Source organism: Penaeus chinensis, chromosome 9 (assembly GCF_019202785.1).
Source record: "Penaeus chinensis breed Huanghai No. 1 chromosome 9, ASM1920278v2, whole genome shotgun sequence".
Taxonomy (NCBI): Eukaryota; Metazoa; Arthropoda; class Malacostraca; order Decapoda; family Penaeidae; genus Penaeus; species Penaeus chinensis.
This window is the reverse complement of record NC_061827.1, coordinates 3226849-3239280: the sequence shown is the minus strand read 5'-3', so window position 1 is coordinate 3239280 and position 12432 is coordinate 3226849. Positions and strand designations below refer to the sequence as shown.

The 12432-nt window shown below is 36.2% G+C and overlaps 2 protein-coding genes across 2 annotated transcripts in view; both read left to right on the top strand.

Moving 5' to 3' along the window:
- The first annotated feature begins 862 nt into the window (after positions 1–862).
- LOC125028613 (receptor-type tyrosine-protein phosphatase delta-like) lies at positions 863–10215 on the top strand. The gene is made up of 11 exons (XM_047618083.1): positions 863–1015; positions 1278–1330; positions 3374–3516; positions 3646–3753; positions 4546–4630; positions 4769–4845; positions 8572–8706; positions 8847–8969; positions 9203–9336; positions 9946–9952; positions 10207–10215. Exons 1-11 carry the CDS (start codon positions 954–956, stop codon positions 10213–10215), a joined length of 936 nt encoding a protein of 311 aa, XP_047474039.1. The 5' UTR covers positions 863–953.
- Positions 9887–12432, top strand: part of LOC125029305 (receptor-type tyrosine-protein phosphatase S-like) — a 4504-nt gene continuing 1958 nt past the window's right edge. Inside the window, exons 1-4 of the mRNA XM_047619214.1 lie at positions 9887–10469; positions 10732–11115; positions 11986–12117; positions 12351–12432. The exon at positions 12351–12432 is cut by the window's right edge and continues 70 nt beyond it. Coding sequence (XP_047475170.1) covers positions 10275–10469; positions 10732–11115; positions 11986–12117; positions 12351–12432 — 793 coding nt within the window. The 5' untranslated portion in view covers positions 9887–10274. The remainder of the gene's footprint in view (positions 10470–10731; positions 11116–11985; positions 12118–12350) is intronic.

Here is a 12432-nt window from a genome sequence, read left to right as displayed (position 1 = left end):
CTTTCCCGGCAAAATATATATTGGTGTTATTTCTTTAGCCCATAATGCCTACTCTGTCAGTCTTATACATTGCATAGCTGTCACGGGTGATACACTGTATAATTATAACCATGCGAAGGAACTACTCACAAATAAGCATCTGAGTTTCAAGAAAACATTTACTGATGTTCAGTTCAACAATTGAAATGACAAAATCGTTAAAGCTTTACATGCGGGTGTAAGAATTAAAGTAATACCGTATGATTATACTTTTGATAAGAAATATCAGTCTTTATGAAGCTGCAATGCCTAGAAATCACAGCTTCCAAAGTAAATATTACCTGATCACTATTAATAGGTTGCTTTAAAATATTTAGATATATCACATACGTACATACAGAGGACGAAACAAATCAAACATTAGAGAAAGCCAGAGCAGGGCATCAAGTAAAAAAGTAATGAAATTCGTTCATCCTTGGGAGGATGTATTTATCAACTTCGTTATCTATCCTTATCTCGCACCTCCTCAAGGATGTGCGCTCTTCCTGCTTTTATTGTGTCGTTTATTTGTTCTACTCATAATTTTATTTAATGCTAATAATTCATTTATTTATTAATCAATTTATTTAATAACTCCCTAACTTCCCAATCTAAGTACAGAAGCTCCTTGCATCACAACCTGATCTACATGGTATGTAATATCATTCATCAACATGGATGTACATGTGACATTGTAGATTCTAGATTCCTTGCAACTTCCGCACCAGGACCTGGGATCCCGTAATCTCTCACTTTGGATAACGGTTCATCGTCAGCGAAGGAAAACAGGAAACGAACCCATCAGCACAGCATCTTGTCAGTTACGTACACGAAGTGACGAAGCGAGGACACTGTTGAACGTTAACCAAGAAGTGATATGACAGATAGTAGTTTAATCAGATTCCGTTAAGAAATTCTGTACACGAGAGTTTGCCATGGACACTCTGAGAGCATTAGCGATAATTACGATCATTATTCTACTCTTTCATTTCTTTCTGTATGTTCTAGTACGAGTTTCGTTTGATACTTTGTAGCTTGCTCAGTCTCACGCATGTTAATTTTTTTCCGTTATTTTTTCTTGTCACATTCGCTCATAGTCACGCGCACGTACACATATTCTCACTCACTCACGCTCACCCCCCACGCACACAAATATATATACACAGCATATGACGTAGAATTGTTGTTTATAATCAAATATATGTATATAGATATATATTTATTTATATCTATATATATGATTTTTCTATTTGTTTCAGGGTGTGTATGTTTCGTTTACATCGTGTTTGCATTTCAAGGAGACTGAGAAATGGTAATTTTTTCCTTAGTTTTATACACATTTTATCGTATTCTTTTTCTTATATTTTTTCTTAGATTCTTCTTATATATGAAACATATGTATCACATATATATAATTTTTAGCCTTGTGTACATTTCTTTAACACATTATTTATCAAAACTCCCCGATTGCATTTAGTATTAACATTAATCGGCTGTTTTACATGAAAAAGCGGGTCTCTGTCTAATGGCATTTAGCATTCACCCTCTACAATTTTCATATTGTACGTTCATGTCGATAATTATATAAATGACTTCAACTAGCCTATAAATATTATAGACAACCGAAATGAAGGTGTCAAACACAAATGAGATACTCGCATTGTTAGTTTATATTGGCGGGAGTTTTCTCCAAGAGCTCCTTCTCGTGTGTGATGGTGGGGCACGGATAGGGTATTTTTTTCAGGGTGGTGCTAGCGAGGATCATGATAAATGCCCATGCGGTTTTGATGTCACATTAGTTTAAGGAATCAGAAAGTTTTTCCTTTGAATTTTTAACCGAATCGTGATGTTATTAAAAGTTTCTTTTTTATTCGATTATTATATTGCATAAGTTGGGAATGCGTTTTCCAACCTGGAAATAACATTGCCTTTTCTGTGTCTGTAAACTCTGGAATTCTCTGTGGGATTTTCTTTTCGTTTTTCTTTTTAATGTTAAGAGTTATATCTGCAGTTTACATATACCACAACTTATAGAAATATATATTGATGAATTTTCACATACATCTTTGACATGAAAATGTCAGAATTTGTTTCGTTATTGCTTATTATGAATATTATGGCAACTCAACTCCATCTTTTCTATGGAGTTGATGACGTTGTCATAACGTATCGATATATGACTGGTTGGGATTAATTAGCTCGTTCTGCTCATGTGCAGGATTAATCGTTGGGCTTAAAAGTAAAGCCTGGTCCGGAGGAGAATTAGATTTAATCCTGGATACTGTCAATGCGCATGCGCATTTGAGATCTGGCTTAAACTTTAATACTGGGTTAACTTTCATGGCGCCCTATATAATTCGTCTCGTTTCTATTAGATGAAACAGCTTCGAGAAGTTTTCCATTGAAAGAAATCTATAATTAATCTCATTAACCTGCCATTCGCGTGGTAAAAAAAATAAATTTACAGTACTAACAAATTTACACTAATGAACTGACTTATAATCACAGAGATTCACGTGATATGAGTGAAATATAAGTCTTCATAAGCATGATACTAGCCCATTTGACCACACGCACACACACATTCACATACAATATAAATATCAGTGGATCCTAAACTTTTTCTGGTCGTTACCCACTTTTCTGCATGATCTTTGCCCATGGCCCACCGCCATGTAATTTTATTGATTATATATATATATATATATTAGTGAAGTATTGATAGGAAGTAACATAACGCACATAAAAATGCCCAGACATAGAATAATTAAAAATGGCATTATTGCGAAAAATTGTTTCAACAATAATAATAAAATAAAGCATAACTAGGAAACGTTAGAATTATGATCAAAGTAAATTATTTACTACCGTAATTCGTTCAGTGTCTTTCTGTAAAAAAAAAAAAAAAAAAATATCAGAATAAGTGACAAAAAAAAGTAAGTACACACAAAAAAAGGGATGTACCACTCATGTGTCCGGCAGCAAGGTGTTGCACTAACTGAATAGAACCCGTAAGTTCCTTCCACTGGCCCACCCGCTAAACTCCTTTGGTTTATATATACATATCCTCAGATTATGGCCCTCAGTTTGGGAACCACTGATATTGATAGATACAAACACACACACACATTTATATATATGTATATATATATATGAATATAAATATATGTTTGTCAATGTATATATAAATATATATGTACGTGTAAATATATTAAATATATATAATATTTATATATATTCAAATATGTCTATTTACACACAAATATGTACATATATATAAATATCTATGTATGTATCAATATACATATATCCCTCTCTCTATATATGAATACAAATATATATATTTACTCTCTAGGAGATTACCATGAACGCCCTACGGAAAAGAAAGATGACACTAAGTCTTGTAGTGAAGTGGTCAATGAAGGCTCTGAAGAAGAGAGATCCATCCTTCCCGCTGCCCCTGAAGACAGTGCCTACCTTGAACCCATACAGACTGCGGTGAGTGCCGGTACTAATGTCTCTTGAAAAGTTTGTGGATATTACAATCAGAGCTATCACCTGTGAAGCCAATGCATGATTTGATTTGATTTTACTTATCGATTAATTGATTTATTATTGCGCAATCAGATAAGAGACGCCACTTACGAAAATGTCACTCCAGGCATCACTAACTTCGGTGTTGAAGGGATTTTGAACAGACTGCTTGAGTCTGGGGCTGTGCAGACGTTGATCCGGGTGAGTAATTGGAATTGAAAGTAGTTATCTAAATAATTGCTTCCCCACACTATTGAAAAAAAAAAAAAAAAAAAAAAACACGTACAGAAAATTCTTTAGTTAAGTTGGAGTCAGGTTGTGAATACAAGTTTCTGTCGGAAAGTAACTGGCCACCCTACAGCATCAACCAGATTTTGCTTTGTCAATATATATATATACACTTGAAAAACGGATCATCATCAGTTCATATACTGTGTACTGACAGCTGTAATTTTGTCATATATAATATAAACGCATACGAGCATCTGTATTTTTTTTTATCATAAAGTCAGTGTGTATGTGCATGTGCATATTCATAGACAGATAAATGTAAGTTAATACTTACTGTGCGTATGAAATGTGAAAATATAAATTTCCATTTTTTTTACTACATTACACACAGACAGAAAAAAAAAAACGAATATTTGCATTAGATAGTACTTATATATATGTATTTATGTATATATACTGTCTATTATTCGTATTGGTTGTATTAATCGTTATTAGTAACAGTACTCTTTCATTATTGTCATTTTCAGGAACATCAATATCGTTATTATCATTATCATTATAATTATCACCACTGGTATATTTATGATCGTTATTACTATTATTACAATTATTATTACCATTGCCATCATCATTATTAGTACTGAAATTAATACTTTCATCATTATCATCAAATATATTACTATCAAGATATTACCACCGTTATTGTTGTTTTTCTTAAACTTGTTACTGATATTACTGATGTTCTTGGTGTTCCATACACAGAGCATGCCTATACATCTTGAGGAGTATGATTGCACCCAGCCCTCTGAGAACCTTTTAAAGAATTGGTGTAAAGATATTCTACCATGTAAGTCCTGTTTAAAAATACTTTGTTAAGGCTATGTACATATTGATTCTGAAATATAAGTTACCGGACAAAAACAGTTATAAATGATGGATGTTACACATAATAGAACGGGATTACAAATATACCTTCTATATACAGGTAACAACACGAGAGTTATCTTGACGCCCATATTTGGCATTGAATCTACCGATTATATCAACGCTAGCCACATTAAGGTAAGCTCTCTTGGACAATAGATTATTGTCGTTTTCGTAATCGTAACTGATTATGGGTATGTTTATATGTATATTTGTATATATACACATATATGTTTACACATATAGATACATAAATGTATGATTATATAGAGAGAAATTGATTGATAAACATATTAACCGATCATTTAAAATTAAAAACAGAAAACACGTATCCGTGATTCATTTATACAATGAAAGCCGCGCTTGTTCAACCGAGTAAATTTTAATTCCCTTCAACGCAGAACCTGTGGCCCCTCTAAGCGATCATCTAAATCTCCTAACTGTTAGACACAATGGTAGAAGTAAAAAGCTGTCGTGTCGCGATTGTTTGTATATATTCTTGGTCAAAGACAGTTTGACGTTGTCCAGAACCCCTTTGAACTACGGCAGACTGCTTCCCGAAGGTGTCGAAATATATATAGATAGTATTTCTGTTTATGCACACAACCTTTTAGAAAGCTTCGACCCCCTGACATCAGCACTCACTTCACCTACCTAGTATTCTCCTTACTAATCTGATGTTAATCTATCTTACTTACCTGGCACTCTCTCTACATATCTAGCGCTCTCAGAATTTGCATGTCTTTGCCTACTTAATATACCTGGCACTTCCCTGGTGCTTATATACTTTTCTTACCTAACACTCTCTTAGCTTACTTGGCGCTCACGTAATTTGCTTACCTAACGCTTGTCTTACTCACCTGGCACTCATTTTTTTTTCTTTCTTTTTTTTGTCCCTAATCACTTCCCTTGCTTGGCACTCACATGCTTTACTTATCTGGCACTCGTGTTGTTTTCTTACCCGCATTCACTTCCCTTACCCGGAGCTCACATACGTTACTTACCTGGCACTTACTTGCTTTATCCACCTGGCACTCAAATATTTCACTTACTTGCGTCCACATCTGTAGTTTATTTGATAATGAAATACTTCACTTACCTGGCACTCGTTTTTCTCACCAGCACTCGTATGTTTTAAACTACCTACACTCACTTCCTTTACCTGGAGCTTACATACTTTAATTATATGGCATTCACTTGCTGTATTCATCTGGCACTCATATATGTTACTTACTAACGTCCACTTCCCTAGATTCCCTACCAGCTCCCCTCCCCCCTTTCCTACTTTAAATATCTGGCACTCATTTAATATACTTTACTGGTGCTTACATACTTTACTTATCTAACACTCTCATGTCTTACTTGGTGCTTTCATACTTTTTTTTTTACCTAACACTCACTTGCTTTACTCACCTGGCACTCCTTATGTTTTTCTTACCCCTAATCACTTCCCTTATTTACCTGGCACTCGTATTGTGTCCTTACCCGTACTCACTTACCTTATCTATTGTTCACATGCCTTACGTACCTGGCATTCAAATATTTCCCTTACTAGCGTCCATATCCGTAGCTTATTTGGTCATTAAATACTTTACTTACCTGGCACTCACCTGCATCCCTCACCACCATTCGTATATTTTACTTACCTACATTCCTTACCTTGCTTACCTTGCCTGGAACTCACAGACTTTACTTATCTGGCACTCACTTGCTTTACTCACCTGGCACTCAAATATTTCACTTACTAGCGTCCACATCCGTATTTTATTTGGTAATTAAATACTTTACTTACCTGGCACTTACTTGCCTTTCTCACCATCACTCGTATATCATAAACTACCTACGCTCATTTCCCTTACTTAGACCTCAAATACTTTACTTATCTGGTGCTCATATATTTTATAGATGGAGCCCATATATATTACTTACCTGGCACTCAAATATTTCAGTTCCCTCACCAGCATTCGTATATTTTACTTACCTACAATCACTTACTTACCTTACCTGAAATTTACATACTTTACTTACCTGGCACTTACTTGCTTTACTAACCTGGCACTCAAATACTTCATTTACCTGGCACTCTCTTGCCTTCCTCACCAGTACTCATATATTTTACTTACCTACACTCACTTCCTTTACCTGGAGCTCACATAATTTACTTATCTGGCACTTACTTGCTTTACTCACCTGGCACTCAAATATTTCACTTACTAGCGTCCACATCCGTATTTTATTTGGTAATTAAATACTTTACTTACCTGGCACTTACTTGTCTTTCTCACCATCACTCGTATATCATAAACTACCTACGCTCATTTCCCTTACTTAGACCTCAAATACTTTACTTATCTGGTGCTCATATATTTTATATATGGAGCCCATATATATTACTTACCTGGCACTCAAATATTTCAGTGCCCTCACCAGCATTCGTATATTTTACTTACCTACAATCACTTACTTACCTTACCTGAAATTTACATACTTTACTTACCTAGCACTTACTTGCTTTACTAACCTGGCACTCAAATACTTCATTTACCTGGCACTCTCTTGCCTTCCTCACCAGCACTCATATATTTTACTTACCTACACTCACTTCCTTTACCTGGAGCTCACATAATTTACTTATCTGGCACTCACTTGCTGTACTCACTTGGCACTCATATATTTTACTTACCAGCATCCACTTCCGTAGCTTATCTGGTGCTCACATATGTTACTTACCTTTCTCGGCAGCACCCGGATATTTTACTTGCCTATACTCGCTTCCTTTAACTGGTACTCACTGCTTTAACTGGTGCTCGTATTTTTTGGTTACCCGTTGCTTACATATTTTACATACCTAGGACTCGCATGTTTTACTTACCAGTAATTGTCTTACTTGCTGCTCACTTCCCTTATTTACCTAAAACACTTCCGTTGCCTATCTTCTGACGATCACTTTACTTACTTAACACATATTTACCTTACTTGACACTCGCCTGACACTCGTTTTATTCATTGTGGCGCTCACTTTCTGAATTACCTGACGTTCCTTCACATTCATTATCTGCCTGGCACTTTCTCGACTAACAGATTTTGAATTCAAGTACTTTACTTACTTGACTGAACTTGGCTGAAGTTAACTTGTTTTATTTACCATATTTGGAGTTAATTTACCCAACACGCTCATGTTACCTACCCTACCTATTACTCGCTGATTGAATTACCCGGTGGTCCCTAACCATGTTTATCTAGTGCTCATGTACATTACTTAGCCGACACAGACTTTCTTTATCTGAGGCTCATTTATGCGACACTCGCTTTTTATACTTTATTTATCTGGAGCTCATATACTTTATTCACCTTAACATTCAATACTATAATTCCCGTACAGAGTGCCGGCGCTTAAGTTTAAGGAATGCTTGTAGCAGATGTGTCCGTTTTCCTCACCATTATATAGGATGCAGCCGAGCAGTTTGTATGCTGTAGTCATGGGGATTCGAATGTAGGAACCTGCGAGGCTGATGTTCTAACCAAAACATGATTCGAAAATAGGACGAGAAATGTTTCAACCAAGGGGAAGACTTGTACGCTTGGCTAAATGTGTAAAGCTAGGGCTCCCAAAGTGGCTAATTTTGTAACTGAAGCTATGATTATGATCCGAAGCAGTATTTCGTGTGACATGCGAAGAAACACATTCAGAGTATGAGTAATGGAGCTTCTAAGGAAATGGATGCTACAGGAAAGGCTACGCGAGTTTATTGGTGACATTACAGAAAACTAGTCAGAAACATCTGATTTGAAGGGGATAAAAGTTTCGTCATGTATGCGCATCTCTAAATTCCTCTCCTGCAGTCCTTCAATCTTTTATTCCAGGGTTTTGGCGGAGGTCTGGAGTACATTGCTTCACAGGGTCCCCTCGACACGACCGTGGGAGATTTCTGGAGGATGATTTGGGAGCAGCGAGTGTCTGCTATCATCATGGCTGCCAATTTTCATGAGACGTCCGAGGTGTTTAATACTGAAAATATAGACGAAAGAAACATCTAAACATAGACACAATTTCCTGCGCGTTACATCCTTGAAATTTATAGTCAACAGACAACTTGAGAGTATGGAAATTGTTCGTTTGCACACTTTTTCCATCACAGATGTATCCTGGCTGTCGCCTTGCCGAGTATATTAGGGTCGGGCCACCTCTTCAAGGGAGTGGATTCACTGTTACCATTCTCAAGTCACGCCTGAGAAAGGAATTTTCTTCCTCGACTGTTCAGGTAAATTCGGGTGCTTTTCTTTTTCTTGAGAAAGAAAAATTATTATTGTATTGTTACTTTTGTCAACATATTCATGATAATTTTTCTTCTAATTATTACCATAATCATTATCAATACCGTCAACATCACAACTAATCACTATCATCACATTCGTTATCATTATCGTTATTATCATCATCAGCATTGTTATTATAACTCATGAAGCGATACTACCCCCCAAACCATGGCTATAGATTGAGTACAACGGCGCCACGCGCACCGTGGAGCACTACCATCATCCTAAGTGGGAGCAAAACCCACATAAGAACGTCACCCGATCCCTGGCGGCCATGCTGCGGCATTTCCTGGATCTCCATAAAGAGGGCACGTTTGCACTCCCCCCCCCCCCCCCCCCCTTTTTTTTTTTGAGTGTGTGCGTGCGTACGTGTGTGTGTGTGTGTGTGTGTGTGTGTGTGCGCGCGTGTGTGTGTGTGTGTGTGAGTGTGTGCGTGTGTGTGTGTGTGTGTGTGTGTGTGTGTGCACTATATATATAAACACAGGTTAAGTCAGAATTATTAGGTGTGCTGAAAGAGGGTAGCTTTGAGAAGGGGGGAGGGGGCATAAAAATGGTGTGCTAGCTGTTTTACTTTTGTGAGGTCGTGCTTAAAAGATATATTAGCTTAATTTCAAGGCTTTTTTTCTTTCTTTTTTCAACATGTCAATTTGCATTTTCTTTTCTTTACCCATTATTATGTGCGTATTAAGAAAATATAGTTACGTTTTAGTCTTGTTTATACATATACATAAAGATAGTACGTTAGTTATTATTTAATTACTCGTATTTGGCTACACATGCAGACCTTTTTTTTTGAGGGGGGGGGGGGTTAGGTTGCACAATAAGGTTTTGTTCGTTTTCTTTCTTAGTGATACATAAACAGATACGTTACCTTTCATTTCCCCTTTTCGATTATACCTATAAAGTGTTTTTTTCACAAAGATGGTATGTAAGTTATTGTTAACTTTAATGTGTTTAAAGAAGTTACTCTCTATCATTGCATAAAGAGAGTAAGTTATTTTTATTTTCTTTGTTGATGCTTAATTATGATTAAGGAAAGTACGTAGCTATATTCATCCGATTTTTCCTACGGAACACTAATATTCATAAAGGTAATCAATAGGCTTATTTTACAAATATCATGATTTCCCTTTTAAAATCACACCTCACATCCAAACTCTTATACTTCAATACATTCCACAGGGAAAGTAGTGGTTCACTGCACAGATGGCTTTGGAAGGACAGGAACGGTACTCGCGGTGTTACTTTTGATGGAAATGATCAAGCACGAAAGGCGTTTGGACGTCAATGAAGTGTTTACAAGTCTGCGAAGATGCCGTCCTGGGTTGCTTATGCAGCAGGAGGAACTTGACCTTGCATTGGCCACTTTGGATGAGTTTTTACATGGTCTTGTTACCGCTCACGACGCCTATGAGTTCAAGAGAAATTTCATGGAAATCATAAAGGTTTATATACACATAATATGTATGTGTGTGTGAGTCTGCATTGTGCGTGCGTGTGCGTATATGTAGGTAGATATATATATATATATATATATATATATATATAGAGAGAGAGAGAGAGAGAGAGAGAGAGAGAGGGAGAGAGAGAGAGAGAGAGAGAGAGATTGTATTTAATTCTCAAATAATATCAAAGCATCCGTTCCGTACACAAGTTCGTGTGGTTTTCAGTCGACGAAGCATTTTAACAGCCTATTCCAAATTCCAGAGATCAAAACCTTTGTTCAAAAAGGCTCAAGAAATCAAGTCCATCCCGAATCCCGAGACAGCTCAGCGACCTCCTTGCCTCAACGTGGACAGCGGTCGTATGATGCTGGACGTGGAAGATACGACCGGAGATGAAAGCCTCGATAAAGATGAAGAAAATGAGAAAGAGGATCTATATGCCATAAATCAAACGCAGGACGATCTGCAGCATCCGAGTCAGAGATGTATCAACGCCGTTTGGGTTGATGGTTACAACCGGAAACGGGATGTCATCGTAACGAAGCATCCGCCGGCGGCCATGAGAGCTGAGTTCTGGCGACTCGTGCTCCGGAACCGCTGCCACGACGTTGTCCTCGCCAATAATTACTTAGAAAATGACGATGGGGTAAGAAGATGCAACAGTAATTCTGGCCTTTGCTAATCACACACAAATATACATGAATTTTTGTTATAAATATATATATATATATATATATATATACGGGCCACCTTATATGTGTGTGTGTGTGTATCTGTGTGTGTGTGTGTGTGTGTGTGTGTGTGTGTGTGTGTGTGTGTGTGTGTGTGTGTGTGTGTGTGTAAATACCTACACACAAACATAAATGCATACATATACACAGATATGCAAGTTATCTTCATATGCATATATATACATAATATATACATATAAGAATAAGTATATATATATATAAATGTGTGTTTATTATAGATGGATATACATTTATATGTATCTATAAATGCATATATACACACATACATACATGTATACCCGTATATATAAGTATATATATGTATGTATACATTAGTTATGATATATAAAAATACATATGTATAATATATCCAAAGAATATGTGTATATATGTGTATAAATATATACATATATATAATAATGTGCAGTTATACATACATATAAATGCATATCTACCTAACCGTCTATGTATGATAAGCACACACATTTACACACACGCATGCGCACACACACACACATATATAAACTTATATGTATGTGTACATGTGTGTTTGTATGATATATAAACAGATAGATAGCTATATATTCATATTTATCTATTAAAGCATAAGTACATATATATTATATAATATATATTCATATGTGTGTATGTATATGTGTGTATATATATATATGTGTATATACGTACATATATATATATACATATATATACATATATAATACAGCCATAATAGTTGCATATGTACATTTATATTGAGACCAATCAATATATTGTTAAACGCTCAGCCAGAATACCCGGCACTCATACCTGGCGAGGGAGGAGAAGCAACCTTCGGGGAATGCTCGATCCAAGTGCTAGCTGCTCAAGCGCCAGCTCAGTCGATTATCAAGTATCAGGTGAAAGTCACAATGAGTGAAGTAAGTACAGTACATACTCTTTAACATAATGCTGACTTATAATTATGGGTATGCTTACAGACACACAATAACGCACACTGTGTTAACATTATACGACAAATGAATCACGCATTCCGTTAGTATACTACAAATACTCACCATTTCGTTTGTATACTCTTAATTAGTCCTTATAAACCTTATATGCTCTTAATTAATCCTCTGAAACCACGTCTCCTAACACCAATATCTTACAGGACGAGGCTTTAATGGTCAGAGTGTACAAGATCACAGATTGGCCTTATGGACGAGATATTCCTCAATTTCCATCAGTTGTGA

What these genes read in the sequence shown, in the direction of transcription:
- LOC125028613 (XM_047618083.1), top strand. Translation starts at nt 954, where the DNA reads ATGGACACTCTGAGAGCATTAGCGATAATTACGATCATTATTCTACTC. An exon ending in TTCAAGGAGACTGAGAAATG is followed by an intron (nt 1,331 to 3,373) that starts GTAATTTTTTCC and finishes TTTACTCTCTAG; the next exon opens with GAGATTACCATGAACGCCCT. An exon ending in TCAACGCTAGCCACATTAAG is followed by an intron (nt 4,846 to 8,571) that starts GTAAGCTCTCTT and finishes CTTTTATTCCAG; the next exon opens with GGTTTTGGCGGAGGTCTGGA.